The following is a 17,381-nucleotide window of genomic DNA, read 5'->3' as shown; positions in this document are numbered from 1 at the left end:
ATAAGAAATACGCGTATAAATGAAGGGAATATACCTTACAAGCATTTTCTTAGTAAAATCGTACGTTTCACTAAAAAAAAAATAGAAACCATCCAAATAGACTATAATCTTTTGTAAACGCTAGCCTAATAATTGTATACCAACAGTGACAATTGCTGTAACAAATTTTTACTTGGTATAAGTCGGTAACACAAAATAAAGGTTACGAAATGTGGATGTGGGATTGAGACTTTTCGCATCTGACATTCAAGCCAGGGTTGTTTTGACAGGTTTTGATTTATGAAATGTTGTAGGTAAATTATGCTATGTGTTTTGTTGCTTAGAAACGAATGTACGAAAATAAAAAAAAAACGCGTGTTCATAAATTTTTTTTAATAAAAATCACTCCAGACAAGACACGACGAACCCACTTGATATAAGGAGCTAAGATATATATTTCTTGGTGGTTAAAAACTTTTAAAAAATGCTGTTACATGGATGGATTCTGACTCAGTAAAAACAGCTATTCTTCCACCCTCTGTGAGAAACACAGCTCATGGAATGCGAGAACTAAAGAATAAAATAAGGGAGGCGAGACATACAAAGGTGCTAAAAAGTAGCCGCAATGTTTACTTTTTACTCTCCTAAGTTAAGAAAAAAAACCTGTAAATTTTCTGTTTTAAAAAATCTTACTTCAACTCCCGACTCTTACAAATTTTGTCGACTCACCACGGCCTAAAATCTTTCTGCTTCACTTACTCTGTGTGTATTTCTTATATGTAGGAAAACCTATTGCTAAAGCAAGCGAGTTGGCATTAAATATTTCTGTTTATAACAAATAAGCATGGATGTAAAATACGCTTAAATATGATATTTTAATTTGGCCAGATTTCGTATATTTTATTATAGAGTCGTGGTTTCAAAAGTAAAAAAAGTATTTGGATGTCATCAGCTAGAATCGAACCCGAAATCAAAACTGTAACATTCAAAGCTGGTGGCGTTACCACTGCACCAATGTACCACGTATATAGAACGGATTAAAAAGTAAAAAAGAATAAACTAAGATGAATGTACAAAATGTTTAACGATTCCCCCCCCCATTCTTACCCTTAAAAACCATTTTAACCGGTTAAATACCCATAAAAGAACGGTCCGTAAAAAATTCAATCATTTGAGGCCTCTAGCGCCGCTCTGCGACTTAGTTTCGGAATAGATAGGGTTTTAAAGTATCAAGACTGACAGACATATAATCTTTTATATATTGGATTAAAAACATTGCAGATATTAAATATTCATGAAATAAAAAAGAGCCAAACATTAAGACTTAGAGTTTCTATTTAATGAGTGCTAAGTATTTTGTTGCGATGGAAGGTATTATAAAAATGCTAGTTGATATATATATATATATATATATATATATATATATATATAGTTGGCGTGAAAATAAAAATAAAAAATTGAAGTAAAATTTTAGGCTTTTCTTTAATGTTTTAGATGTTCACTTAGCTTTTATTGTGCAACGACGCATCCATTGGTTTTTTTTCGAATGCTTATCCGACAGTAGATAATCTTTCGTTTTCACTTGCGGAAGTTCCTCAGACTTTTTTTAAAAATTTCATTTGCGAGAGTTGATTTTGATTGATTTGGAAAAAGCGAAGATGCCCTGTAATAAACTAGAGGGGAAGCAATAAAAGTTAAAATCCATTTGTTTTATTTGTTTGATTAGAGATTTGAGGGGGGGAGGCGGCGGGTAATAGGTGTACGGTGATCACTTCAGATATATTTTACAATTAAGCCCTCGCTTCTCAAGGCGCAAAGCCACTCGAGGATAAGGGTTAATGAGTGCAAGGTTGTCAGTGAAATAGTAGCTTAATGATCGTTAGTGGTCGAAATGGGGTAGAGTTTGATTATTTAAGTATAATTTGTTTACATTGCATTTGAAGACGGCCATGTTGTAGTCAGTTACAAAGCAGTCCAGCCGAACAGTTCTACAAGCAGGTAGTTCTAGGAAAGAAGCTTTGTTCATGGAATCAGTATTTGTGTTGTAACCTACTGTAGAAAATGCTATACTAAATGGCCATACGATGAGCTGCTGAGAAATATTAAATACTAGATTTTCTGTATATTTTCTACACGACATCTGTAAGTGTTACAAGCCGACCACTTCGATGAAGATAACGATATGACACATAACCATACGGTACAATGTCACGCATGCCCGTTTGAAATCTATTAGATGCATATTCGCAAGCTTCTTACCAAATAAAATAAGGAGCCGATAGTTTTTGTGATATATACGTAGAATATTAAACCGATTTAAATAGTGACGCAAAAAAACGATAGTAATTGTATTAGTTAGAAAAGAAAAAAGAGTTGAGAAGAAACTAACAATAGAACAATGCACAACGAGAAAAGCACTGAAAAAAGAACAAGTGAAAAATACAGGAATGTCACAATAAGTTTGTTATTGTCACTGCTGGTGTTATTATTATTATTATTATTATTATTATTTGTTTTTATTAGACTTGGCGATTTCTTCTGGAGATACGGAAATATTCGATATTATTATAGGTCTAATCTAAAACAAAAGTGTTTTTTTCATAAACGCGTTTTGGATCAGAAAACGTTTTACGATGAGAAGACTGAGAACTCATGTCGAAGCTATTAAATAATGAAAAGTTTCTTTGCAAACGATTTTAAACAATATTTAATAATTGTTATTTGGTTCAAGCAAATTGTTTTCAAATATTCTATTGAACAATATTTTGAACCAACTTGTTTTCAAATACTGTGTTGAACAATATTTTGAAACAAGGTGTTTTTAAATAGTGTTGAACAATATTTTGAAACGAGTTGCTTTCAAATGCTGTGTTGAACAATATTTTGAAACAAGTTGTTTTTAAATACTGTGTTGAACAATATTTTGAAACAAGATGCTTTCAAATACTGTGTTGAACAATATTTTGAAACGAGTTCCTTTCAAATACTGTGTTGAACAATATTTTGAAACAGTCGTTTTTAAACATTGTTTTGAACAATATTTTGAAACAAGTTATTTTCATATATTGTGTTGAGCAATATTTTTAGAACAAGTTGTTTTCAAACATTGTTTTGGGCCATATTTTGAAGAAACTTGTTTTCAAATATTGTTTTAACCATGTGACATCAGCCCAACATTTAAAAAATAACAATTTTTCTTTTTGTTTTACATTGTTTTATATAAAAGCAATAAAATTTTTCTGTTTCATTTTATTTCATTTGGTATAAATTATAATGCCTGCCCACGATTAAGGCTTGATGACAAATGCTTTTAAGAAAATGATTGGTGTCAGCAAAGATAACAAGTGTAGGTCCTGCGACACAAAAGTAATTGTAAGGTTTTGCTGGGAGACAGCCACTATACAATGAGACACAATGGCGTATGTAAATATATCCACTGGACTATCTGCAAATCGCTGAATATTGAATGTTGCAACAAGTTCTGGGAACATATTTCCAATTGTTGTTTCTGGTATAAGTTAAACACCATCAACTAGGATGTGCGCAATTTCTACAGTTATGTCGCCCAGGAAACTGGTCTAGAGATATGGGACAAGAAGTTAGTGTCCTCAATGATGTTGGCTTAAATAAATCTAGGAGAGAAAAAAAATTGAAGAAATATGGTGTCATTATTGGTTTTATATTCATAACTGCTCGGCACTGAATTGTTGCTGCTCATTGAAGTTGTCCAATACAAACTTTTCGTTATTAATAATGTTTTGTGCTTTATTAAATTTGTACTTTTATTTATTGCTTGTTTTTTTGTTTTTTGTTGTTGTTTTTTTTTTTGCTAAACATAACTGTTTATAAAAATAAAGGTCAAAAAGTCTTTTTACTCTTACTACAGGCTAATCAGCCTTTATCTTCAGTTTATCTTCTTTCACTAAGAGTCACACACTGTAATCGTCTGCATGAACACTTTTTTTGCGGGTATGTGCACGATTTTACGAAGTTTCGCCTGGATTATTGTTCCTTTATTCTTATTATATTTTGGTAGCAGTAACAAGACTTTTGGACCACGTATGTACAGAAAGTGTCAGTGTGTTTAAATCATTGCGTCCAACATAGATCATTGAAAGCCTTGATAATGTCATTCAAAAAAAATGAAATAACTCGAGTGTTAATGTTTAATATCTCGAGGAAAAACTCTTCGTCAAATAGAAAACGTTTTTTTTTCTTTGATTTCCATGTTCTCCCTGTACGTTGGAAGTTCGCTCTTAACCACGTGGTGTTCCTTCAAACTTTGAATCTTCGCAAAGTTCTTCAAATTTTGAAACCATTCGCTAAACTTCATAAACATTATATCAAGTCGGTGCAAAAGTTTTGCTGCTTTGTAAAAGGAACCTTCTAAACCATTGTAATTTATTTTATGCATATTGTAATTACTTAAACATATTTCCATTATTTATTTATACCTTTTTCTTTCGGATTATTAAAGTATCATTCATATTTTCGGAAATATTCCTACTCATGTTGACTTGAAAACGACCTTTAGTCAACAGAAAGGGAGTCATCTTCCATCATGATAATGCTCTCTTCACTAAACTCTACTGATCAAAGATTTCTTAAGGAAAATTTGTTTGGAAAATCTTCTTTTTTTACATGGTAGTCACCACTTATCAAGGCCGGGAAACCACTTGGAGATAAGGGCTATTACGTGTACAGTAATCAATGGGATAATATCGTAGTAATCGTTAGTAATGGAGATTAGATAAAGTGTCTTACTTAAGGGGGTGATTTGTCAGGAATTTGTTTATGTTGGACTTGAAGACACCCAAGTTGTAGTCAGGTGGGAAGCAGGCAGACGGAAAAGATTTCCACAGGCGTACACTTCTAAGAAAGAAGCTTTGTTCATGGAATCTGCGTTTCGATTTAGGCACGGATAAAGAATGGGAAAAAATTATTGACAGTGGTTTTTCGTTAAAGATTGGCGAAGGGGGTAAGAGATTGGAGCTCAGACGAGCATTTGCGATGGAAATAACGATAAAACAAAGACTGGCTCGCAACGTCTCTTCTGTGAGAGAGAGGTTGCAGGGAAGAGAAAATGGCATCCCCCACTAAGCCACGAAGTCTATTTTGTACTCTGTCAAGGCAGGATAGGCTGGTTTTAGCACCTCCTGTCCAGATGTGGCAACAGTACTCCATCCTTGGACGTACTTGGCTTTTATATAGATAGAGAATTGCATCAGCAGTGAGATATCTTCTGCAGCTTCTTTGCTCATCCTGTATATTCTCCTGACCTACTTCACGTGAATTATCACTGATTTCGATGATTTCAGAACCATTTAAATGGCCTTAGCTGAACATCACGAGAAGAGATAAAACACGAGTTAAATCCACATGAAAACCTAAAGAATATGACAAGCGATGCATTTATAAGTTTAGTTGACAGATGAAATAAAGTTATAGAGAGCAAAGGTCGTTATTATTATGAATAAAGATTTTTGAAACAATATCAGAACTTATGTATTGACCTAATACATCAAGTAATAAATATTGCAATATAAAATATATTATGCGCAACAAAATGGGCAGATTGTTTTGATTTATTTATTTTTTGTAAATGTTAACATTTAAATCGTGCATATATATATATATATATATATATATATATATATATATATATATATAATATAGTGTGTGTGTGTGTGTGTTTTAAATTATTCTCCATTTATAGTTCGTACCAGTCCTAGAACTGATATTTTGGAAGTAAAATATGAGTAGTCTGTTTTTTTTGTTTGTTTGTTTGTTTGTTTTTTTAAAGGGTTTTTTATGGTTTTCTCGGTTCAAGAGACGTTTTTCTATTTCGGTCCACTTTTTCAGAATCGATCTCTAATTCTAAATTAAAAAAATATATTTGTACGTATTTCTTAAAATTTGAAATATTGTATTTTTATACAAAATATAACCTCTGCTACCAATCAAGCGTATTTTACATTTTTTTTTTAATTCTTTTTTTTTTTTTTTTTTTTTTACATTTTATTTAAGCGTATTTTACAACCGGGAAACGGCTGGTGACCTGCTAGTAATTATACTAGAATTATATAAAAAATAAAATTGCTTTAGTCTGGATACCGTTTTAGTATGTAAACAACTGTAGAATGGCAAATGCCTTTAACGAATGGCTCATTTTAATTATTTTGTATCTTAAAAATATCAATAAAAATACCAAGGAAAATACCAAGAAAAGTTACCGAAATATTCTTTCAAATACATGCTTCGTTTAATTTTAATTTTGATCTACGAGATGAAGAAAATACCTTTTAATATATTTCGTTTATTTACGCTTTATTTCAATTATGCAATAGACATAACAGATAACTGATCCTAGTGACCCAGGTAAAATCAAAAGAAAGTAGTCGATGTCTGTAGATTTTGTAAAAAAAAAAATTAGCCGTTATTGAAATGCATTTGAATATTCTGTTAGCATATCGATTTCTATAACACACAAACAAATATTGGGTTTTATATATAAAGAAAATATATTGAAAGTAGTCTATATTATATTTCGCCTAATCTGTCTGTCCATTTCACCTTTTCTCGGAAACCACTGGGCCAATCTGGCTGAAGTTGTGTATAGATCTTTCTATTCATAATGCCTCCCCACAGGTCAGAGTTAGACACCAGGGTCGTTTTTTAACGTGGAGAAAAGGAACAAAAAATAAAATTGTCTCGGTCGTGAAGGATTTCTCCTTCACAAGACATTGAAATGTAGCATCTGAAGAACAGATACTACACTTTGATTTTATCCCGAAGTACGCTTAAATATATTTTAATTCTTGCAGATTTCGTATATATTATTATAGAGTTAATGTTCTATTGATTTTTATATATTATAAAGTTGCGATTTCAAAAATAAAAAATATATATCCATATGACTTGGGTGCATTAGTTTGAATCGAAATCGAAATATTTTTTTAAATATATATATATATATATATATATATATATATATATATTAAAATATATATATATATATATATATTAAAATATATATATATATATATATATTAAAATATATACTTATATATATATATATTAAAATATATATATATATATATATATATTAAAATATATATATATATATATATATATTAAAATATATATATATATATATATTAAAATATATATATATATATATATTAAAATATATATATATATATATATATTAAAATATATATATATATTAAAATATATATATATATATATATATTAAAATATATATATATATATATATATTAAAATATATATATATATATATATTAAAATATATATATATATATATATATTAAAATATATATATATATATATATTAAAATATATATATATATATATTAAAATATATATATATATATATATTAAAATATATATATATATATATATATTAAAATATATATATATATATATATTAAAATATATATATATATATATTAAAATATATATATATATATATATATATTAAAATATATATATATATATATATATATTAAAATATATATATATATATATATATATTAAAATATATATATATATATATATATATATTAAAATATATATATATATATATATATTAAAATATATATATATATATATATATTAAAATATATATATATATATATATATTAAAATATATATATATATATATATATATTAAAATATATATATATATATATATATATTAAAATATATATATATATATATATATTAAAATATATATATATATATATATATATATTAAAATATATATATATATATATATATTAAAATATATATATATATATATATTAAAATATATATATATATATATATTAAAATATATATATATATATATATATTAAAATATATATATATATATATATATTAAAATATATATATATATATATATATTAAAATATATATATATATATATTAAAATATATATATATATATATATATTAAAATATATATATATATATATATATTAAAATATATATATATATATATATATTAAAATATATATATATATATATATTAAAATATATATATATATATATATTAAAATATATATATATATATATTAAAATATATATATATATATATTAAAATATATATATATATATATATATTAAAATATATATATATATATATATATTAAAATATATATATATATATATATATTAAAATATATATATATATATATATTAAAATATATATATATATATATATTAAAATATATATATATATATATTAAAATATATATATATATATATATATTAAAATATATATATATATATTAAAATATATATATATATATATTAAAATATATATATATATATATATTAAAATATATATATATATATTAAAATATATATATATATATATATATTAAAATATATATATATATATATATATTAAAATATATATATATATATATATATATTAAAATATATATATATATATATATATTAAAATATATATATATATATATATATTAAAATATATATATATATATATATATTAAAATATATATATATATATATATATTAAAATATATATTAAAATATATATATATTAAAATATATATTAAAATATATATATATTAAAATATATATTAAAATATATATATATTAAAATATATATTAAAATATATATATATTAAAATATATATTAAAATATATATATATTAAAATATATATTAATATATATATATATATATATATATTAAAATATATATATATATATATATATTAAAATATATATTAAAATATATATATATATATTAAAATATATATTAAAATATATATATATATATTAAAATATATATTAAAATATATATATATATATTAAAATATATATTAAAATATATATATATATATATTAAAATATATATTAAAATATATATATATATATATTAAAATATATATATATATATATATATATATATATATATATATATATATATTGCGTTCCTTTAACCATAAACAAAACCAAAATTTATGACGAACTCTTGATAAGATTATTTATTTAAAAAAATAGATTACTGGAGGCACATCAGCTATAATCGAAACCGGAACCCAAACTTATGAAGAATTCTTGGTAAAATCATTTATTACAAGAAATGGAAGTACATAGTTAAACGACCCGGATGTAATCGTGACACAGAAAATAACACACACGTTATCGTATTAATATGTAGATTATTAGCAGCAGTTAATGTCAATCCTGATAATAATCATCATAATGCGGTAAAATAAGTTGCCAAATACGATCAATAATGGCTACATTTGAACGCTTTAGTCTTGATAAAGCGTGTTGAGGGCGTATTTATGAAAGAACTTACGTCTATCATGATACGACAACGTTTGCTGGGTGACTAAACACTTAGCCAGGACATATGAACATGCCCAATACACAACTCTAAACACCAAAACAGATTCAAGAAACTGTTAGTGATGCTTGTTGTTGTTATTGTTGTTAAGCGCCATCCATTATACGGCACAATCACATTGACACACCAGTTCTTGCCAGATCTCCGAAGTTAAGCAACGTTGAGCCTAGTCAGTACCAGATAGGTGACCATTTGGGATGGCAGGGCGCTCTATGTACCACGAGGTAAAATACCAGGTTGAGAAACTGGCGCGGTCTATCCTTCTCTCGAGGGTAGACGGGACTCGCTTAAGCCGTGTTAGGCACCCCATCTAGTGATGGCGTCACGATAAAAAATACTCTTGATAGCCCTGGCGAAGCATCAAGTATTCAGCTGCCGACAAGATTTGAATTACACTACAAACTCGTTTAGTGAGTTCTATCTCGCCTGCAGCCGCACTGGATGGATGGGTGGACCTTCCATTGATTTCAAATGAGATAGATAGTTATTGTTGGCATTCATTTCTCCCGATATCTTTCTAGTTAGAATTCTTTCTAGAAAGAAATCAGATAATTACGGGATGAACCACGCGAAGATTGTCAACATCCTTAAATGCTGCTAATGATACATCTGAGGAAAATATCTCTCAATCTGAAAATTACACCCCCTCCCCTGGAATAATGATATTGCCTTAAAAGTCTAGTTATTTTGTTTCATTTTTGTAATTTGCATTATAAAGGCTTTCCATCATCTCTAACGATCTGTTGAATGTAAATGTGTTACTATCAAATATGTTTGTTCTAGCTTTTTTGTATTGATATATTTTTTTCTGATTGCTTACAAAATGTTTCTCCCGCCAGACACCGAAGCCTCCAATCGAAGTTCAACAACCTACCTACCCAAGGAACTACAACAGTTTGGGAACTCATTCAAGAGGAAGACGAGTAAGTATTCCATTTTAATATTTAGTTTTGTAAATGAATGTTTTGTTTTATTCTATGTGGCGTCTAAAAGGCGAACTTTGTCTAGATGGGGATCATCAGTTTAGGAAGACAACTCATTTATGAGAAAGAAAACCGATCTCAAACCTCCGTTTCTTTATATGCATACCTATACCTTGGTAAAAGCGTCAGAGTAAATCCTAAGGAAAAAATTCAAGGTTGTATGCATTAAGCTTACGTATCATTGTTTGTCTTTCCAACGAACCATTCTTTATTTTTAATTTTTTATTTTTTTACACGGTGGTCACCACTTATCAAGGCCCGGAAGCCACTCAGAAATAAGGGTTATTGCAAGTACAGTACGTTAGTGTGGAGATTTAATGAAGTGTTTACTTAAGAGGGCGGTTCATTAGGAATTTGTTAACGTTGGACTTGAAGACATCTAAGTTGTAGTCAGGTGGGAAGCAGGCAGACGGAACAGAGTTCCACAGGCGTGCAGTTCTAAGAAAGAAGCTTTGTTCATGGAATCTACGTTTTGATTTAGGCACAGATAAAGAGTGGGGGAATTTTTTGACAGTGGTTTCAGCTAGACGGGTGTTTTTCGTGAAAGATTGGCGAGGGGGGACCTTTTAATCCTTTTTCACCTCAAACAAGGCGTAATGGTCTACTATTTAGGATAATGTCTAACAGAGGATTGTGGGAAGTTGAGTAGCTAGATGTCTATTCACATTACATTTAAATTCTGTATGTTAGTACAGCAAGCGAAGCCAGGAACAGGGAAGGGATTCCAAAGTCTGGCAATCCAAGGGAAGAAACTATTCGCGAATGCTTTCCGGCATCTACGGACCTCAACAGTGAAGATGTGAGATTTTGCCGCTTGCCGGGTTGGTCGGGAGTATTCAAGTTGAGGGGGGGGCACAAGTGCTATGAGTTCATCAGTGTACATTCTAGCAAAGTACTTCTAAAACAGGCACAGGGATGAAACACTGCGGCGATGGAACAGAGGTTGAAGCTTTGTAGATAGTGCGGGACCTATTAAATTTCAGACTTTTATTGAGCCTTATCTAAGAGGGATATACTAGCGGTAGATTCACCAGCCTATGTGTAGCAACAATACTCCTTGCAAATGGTAGATTTCTAGATACTCCCAGGCGTGAATAATTCTCTAGCACAGTAAAGAAAGCTTACCTTCTCTGCAGCAGCCTTGGCAATAACCTCACTGTATTTGTTCCACCTCATGTTGCCTGCGAATGTTAAGCCGGGAAGTTTGAACAATGAGCTCTCAGGCAGGGTGTTATTTGTAATGATAATCGGTGGTATGATTGTAATCGTGTCTAAACTCTTTTAGGAGTTTAACAACTTTAAGACTTCTGGAACATAGCGGACAAATTTTCACCATATAACAAATATGGCCAACATGTGTGGACTAGTGTGGTCTAATAGAAGAGGAAGCTATACATGTCTCATGATGATAGGGTTGCAGTAGCTTCTGTTTATCTCTGCGATAGCAAAATATGATAATAAATTTTAATTCAATTTTTAGGGATACGTATTCTAAGTCTTCCCACAACACGTCCCCCGTAAGGGAAACGGGGAGAAGTCCCTCGGAAATGCATCTGTTTCGTCTTGTAACCAGAAATGAAAGAGGTTAATGTAGTTTGCTTGAAGCATTGTGTAGTGTGTCTATAAAGGTAATTTATAGAAGGCAATACAATGCAGGAGTATAACGGATCGATACAAACTGAAGCAAATGAAGACTTTCAACGATGCGAACAAGCTTTGTAGATTCATATTTTATTAATACATCTACATCTTCAGCATCCCTCTCATTTATGTTTGTGTGTGGTGGGAGGGGATTATATCACAGATTGCAGTAGATGAGTACACATGGTACGCTTAGATAGTAATCGACAATCACTTTATGAATGTTGGACCGATACAAGGTTCTACAAACAAAGATTTCTTTAGTTGACCTTTGACAATTAAATGTTTTTGTTTGCTAGCCAAATAGAAAAGTTACTAGCCAAACCCACGTGAGTTTTGGAATATGACATCTTCGTTCCGTGACGAGTACGTACATCATAAAGATTTTTCTGTGTTTTTTTAATAAGTGTAATTATAAATATGCACTGAATTTTATGTTGGGACTCGAATTTCTTAAGGTGTTTTTATTTTGAAACAGTTTTTGTTTTAAAAAAAAAGAGTATATTGCTCTATTAAACTTTTATTATTTAAATAATTTGACTTTGCTCGTTTTTATATAAAAAATAAATGTTGGACAGACATTGTTTACTCAGTAATTCGCTTTGGAAGATTGTCGCTAAAAAAGAAAACATAATCGCTAAAAGATAAGCATTTTATTATTTCTAGCCGCCAGCAGGAAAGATCACTTGATGATGTGACTGTTTCACTCGCAACGTAAAGCCCTGAGAGTTTTTGCTTCAAGGCTGGGGTGTTACTGGTGCAAAGTTTTGTACTCTCATTCACCATGCGGTGGGCACGGAAAATTATTATCACAACTTTCAAAGTCGTTGGTCATGACTCGACATACTCTCATTTTGAACAATCTTTTAAAACTTTTATGGGTTTATTTGTTTGATTATAATTCTGATTGAGTCAACCGACTCTCAGACTATAGTCAAGGAATAAGACGACTTTATCGTATATAATTCCGCGAATGAAGTGTCGCCAATATTCAGATTCCTGAAAGTAAATAAATACATATTCCGTGCGGGTTATCTACTACTAGTCTCTCTCTCTCTCTCTCTCTCTCTCTCTCTCTCTCTCTCTCTCTCTCTCTCTCTCTCTTGGACAGGGTTCAAGAGAGAATCGCCAACCTGATAGGTCCTGAACTGTCATCTAAGCCTCAACCTCTGTCCCATCGACGAAATGTTGCATTCCTCCGCCTGCTTTACAAGTATTTTAATGGTGAATGCTCTGACGAACTGTAAGCACTTGTACCCCTTCGACGTAAATACCCTCGACAAACCCGACAAGCAGCAAAATCCTACCCCTATATAGTAGATATTCCTAGATGTAAGAAAACCTTCTACTACAATAGTTTTTTTTCCCCCAGAACTGCTAGACTTTGAAACTCCCTTCCGGGTCACTGCTTCCCCTAACTCTACTGACATGCTGAAGTTCAAGTGTAATGTTAACAGACATCTTGCTGCTCAACTCCCTACATAGTATCCCTGCAACTTATGTGGCCCCATACATCAAAGTGATACTGTGCCTTGTTTGGGGTGAAAATGTAATAATAATAATAATAATAATAATAATAATAATAATAATGCAAATTTATTTGCAAATGCTGTCGAAGGAGGAAGAGAGAGCTGGACGTCTGGGGAGACTTGTTATCACTCAGCTTCCAGAGAACACCACAGGTCTCCAATCAGATCGTTTGTTTACGCGTGTGAAAACTCCATCTGAGCCAATAATAATAAAGAACTCGTATTGAAATAGATTTCCGTTATTTTATTTTATTTTATTTTTTACTTTCAGCTTCATTTAGTTGCCTTAAATGATCCTATGCGCGGAGATATGGACGGTATCAGCGGGGCTGATGGTGATTGTTACAGACAAGCTAAAGCTGCCCGACTCGCCGGCACGTACCGCGCTTTCCTTTCGTCAATCGTTCAAGACATGGCAACACTCATCTTCTTTGAAAAGGACCGCACGATCCCAATCGTCAACTTAAAGGTAAGTCTCGCAGTTATCTAACCGAAACTTTCAATGTTTCAGTGTGTAGAGGTAATTCCGACGAGAAAAGGCAGAAGCACTTTTACACGTTGTCTATGCCTATCCTTTAACATTTGTGATAGTATGACTACTCCACCACCACCACCCGACGATATGAGGAAGTGATTCATCAGTAAAGCAAAAGTCCAGAGTTCAAAATCGGCTTCGAAATCTAGTGGATGTTGCCATTTTCTCCTCCCTGCAACTTCTTCCCGATACAAAAGACTTTGCGAACTTGGTTCTACTCTGTCGTTATTTTCATGGCAGGTGCTCATAAGAGCTTCAATCTATTAGTGTTGGGAAGATTAATCGGAATCGGAAAAATCGGAGCTTTTGTGGGTATCGGAATCGGAATCGGTATCGAAATCGGTATGGGAATCGGTATCGGAATCGGTATCGAAATCGGTATGGGAATCGGTATCAAATCGGTATCGAAATCGGTATGGGAATCGGTATCGGAATCGGTATCGAAATCGGTATGGGAATCGGTATCGGAATCGGTATCGAAATCGGTATGGGAATCGGTATCGGAATCGGTATCGAAATCGGTATCGGTATCGGAATCGGTATCGAAATCGGAAAACTTGGAGCCTATTTTCCGATGCCAAAACCGATTCCTTAAATTTTCTTTTTTATTTGATTTTTGTTTAAGAAAAATTTCCCACTGCTTGTAGTAATAATAAAATAATAAATATTTATTGATTTAAACTTCCATTAAAACTAAAATCTCTAGACCCCCCCCTCACAAATGTGTTTTTACGTTTGAGAAAATATAGTCACATTTATGATGTGTTTTTACAGTAATCGGGACAAAATAACAATTTCATAGTTAAATATTTAGAGATTTATAAAGAATCGGAATCGGGAATTTAGTACGGCATCGGGAATAATATTGGAGTCGTCCCATCCCTACAATCTATGGTCGCCTCCATGCCAGACTTTCACAAAAAGCACTCGACTAGCTACAACCACTATCAACAATTTCTCCCACTCTCTATCTGTGCCTGAGTCTAAACGCAAGTTCCATAAAAGAAACTGCTTGCTTAGATTTGCCCGTCTGTAGAACTGTTCCTCTAGCCTGCTTTCCATCTCGTCTTCAAGTCCAATGTGAACAAATTCTTGTTTAAACGGCTCTTTAAATAGCTAATTTCTATCACCGTACACGCAGTATCCCTTATCCTCGAACGGCCTTCGCGTCTTGATAATTTGTGATCCTCCTATAAAGAAAGACTATAGGAAATGAAATCAGTAAAATAGGGGGGGGGCTGAGATTATTTGAACTCTTGAGAGCGGAAGACGTCTTACGGTCGGTGGTCAGTTTCCAAATAGTCAGCTAGTAGTGACGGAGCAATAGTCAGTTTCTATTAATCGAGTGTGGAGGTGACTAAGAAGATAGACCGGACATAGGATTTCTGATTTTTAGTCAATAAATCTAGAAGTCAACGTCAGTTTTTAGTTTGCGACATTTGATGGCTCAAGGCAGACAGAGCAGCTCTTTAGCAGACTAGAGATTAACTGACTTCACTCGAACTATAATGATGCCCTCCGCAACCAGATTGTATCCATTGGATCTTTTAAGTTGGTTTGCCAAAGGCATAACTATGGTCCAGAAACAATTTTTCCTGAAAGGAGATAACCTTCGTCCCAGGAGCATATTACTGGTTCAATGATTAAAGTAAAGAAGTAATTAAAGAGAAAAACAAAACAGAAATAACATTTTATTTACAAACTATAAAGGATGTTAATGCAAGAAATATATGTAGCATATAAACTAAGAGTCTTTTATGCATCTGTGATGTATGAAAGTGAGTTGAGGACATGAGTTGCATGGAGAGAAATAATATAATCCATGTGTAATGCGAATTTCAAAGACAGGCTTAGTTCAGATGCGCACAGAGAAAAGTAAAATGTGGACGATACATAGATACACGTGTGGAATAGATAACTTCGTTGTTATGGCAACAATGAAAGAAGAGGTGAGAATTTTGGTGCCAGCGGATGTTTAGTACAAAAGCTGTTACTGTGACAGCTTGCAACTTTTCACGACTTTCGGCTGCCGCAATAACGTATAGTTATTTTGCAAATATTATCGAAAGAGGTGTAAAATACTGGAATTTTGAGGAGACTTATTGACACTCAGATTCGAGGGAACTCCAACAGTTATCAATTAATAATCTTTGATGACGGCCTGTGTGAGTACAAATAATTAGAATATTAATTAGAATAATAATAATAATAATAATAATAATAATAATTAGAATGATAATAATAATAATAATAATTAGAATGATAATTATAATAAATAATAAGAATAAAAATAATTACAATAATCAGTATAATTAGAATACTAATAGTTAAAGTAATAATCATTATTATTATTAGAATAATTGCCATTATGGTTAGAATAATAATTAAGATTAGAATGTGAATTAGAATAAAAATTATAATTAGAATAATAATATATAGAATAATTATTATCTAAATATTCATTTACTTGTCCGTACGCCCAGTGTCACATAAAAAAAAACCTCATCGCAAACATTAATTAATGAGAAACGAGTTATCTCCTTTTATTATCGCTCTTTATCAGTAAAAATCATTAAAACCATTTCCTCTCAAAAAAAAACATGGCTGTCTGTTTACGGTTTCAAATTGGTTATTTTATTTTATAATTTTTAAAAAGTCATGTACAGAGTTTTTTTTTATTTTAGTTTTTTATTAAAAAAATGTGCAAGTGAATTGACATATGTTCCTTTATAATTTATATAAAAAATTATTCAGAAAAATACAATACAACGTGTTGTGTGTTGAAGTTTCATTGAAAAGAATCTAAATTTTTTAAATCAAATTTTTTTTAGCTTTGAAAGTTTTAAAAAACTTGATAACAAATTGTCTTAGATTCGTCCTTATTTATTTTATTTTTTATTTCTTTTATTTATAATGTTTTTTTTTTATTTCAATTACCGTGGAATTTCCGTGTATTCTGCTAGTTATAATAATAATGATAATAATAATAATAATAATGATAATGATAATAATAATAATAATAATGCCAATAATAGTTTTGAAGTATATGATTAAAAATTATTCTCCTAACAAAACCAACATTATTTTCAAATATTATTTGTCATTAGATTTGAAGATAATCAGTTTGTAGTCTGCAGGGAAGTAGTCTTGGGGTAACGTGATCCACAGATGGAAATTCTTAGAAAGAAACTCTTTTCATATAAACTCGTCTTGGCGTTACACAGAAAGAGGAGGAAATTAAAGTTCGTTGTGTGCCTTCGTAAGAAACCTTATAATGTGTGTTCATATTTTAAGAATACCCGCAAAAG

General features: G+C 30.3%; 1 protein-coding gene across 8 annotated transcripts in view; it reads left to right on the top strand.

The window, feature by feature from the left end:
* The window catches only part of LOC145248141 (uncharacterized), a 568,735-nt gene that overhangs the window by 545,849 nt on the left and 5,505 nt on the right, over nucleotides 1-17,381 (top strand). For all 8 annotated transcript variants that reach the window (XM_080109960.1, XM_080109956.1, XM_080109957.1 and 5 more), the window contains 2 exons: nucleotides 10,225-10,308; nucleotides 13,810-14,007. In XM_080109960.1, coding sequence (XP_079966086.1) covers nucleotides 10,225-10,308; nucleotides 13,810-14,007 — 282 coding nt within the window. The remainder of the gene's footprint in view (nucleotides 1-10,224; nucleotides 10,309-13,809; nucleotides 14,008-17,381) is intronic.

Source organism: Euprymna scolopes, chromosome 26 (genome assembly GCF_053919585.1).
Source record: "Euprymna scolopes isolate OS-2025 chromosome 26, ASM5391958v1, whole genome shotgun sequence".
Taxonomy (NCBI): Eukaryota; Metazoa; Mollusca; class Cephalopoda; order Sepiida; family Sepiolidae; genus Euprymna; species Euprymna scolopes.
The sequence above is the reverse complement of the archived record's forward strand: the minus strand, read 5'-3'. Positions and strand labels throughout refer to the sequence as shown.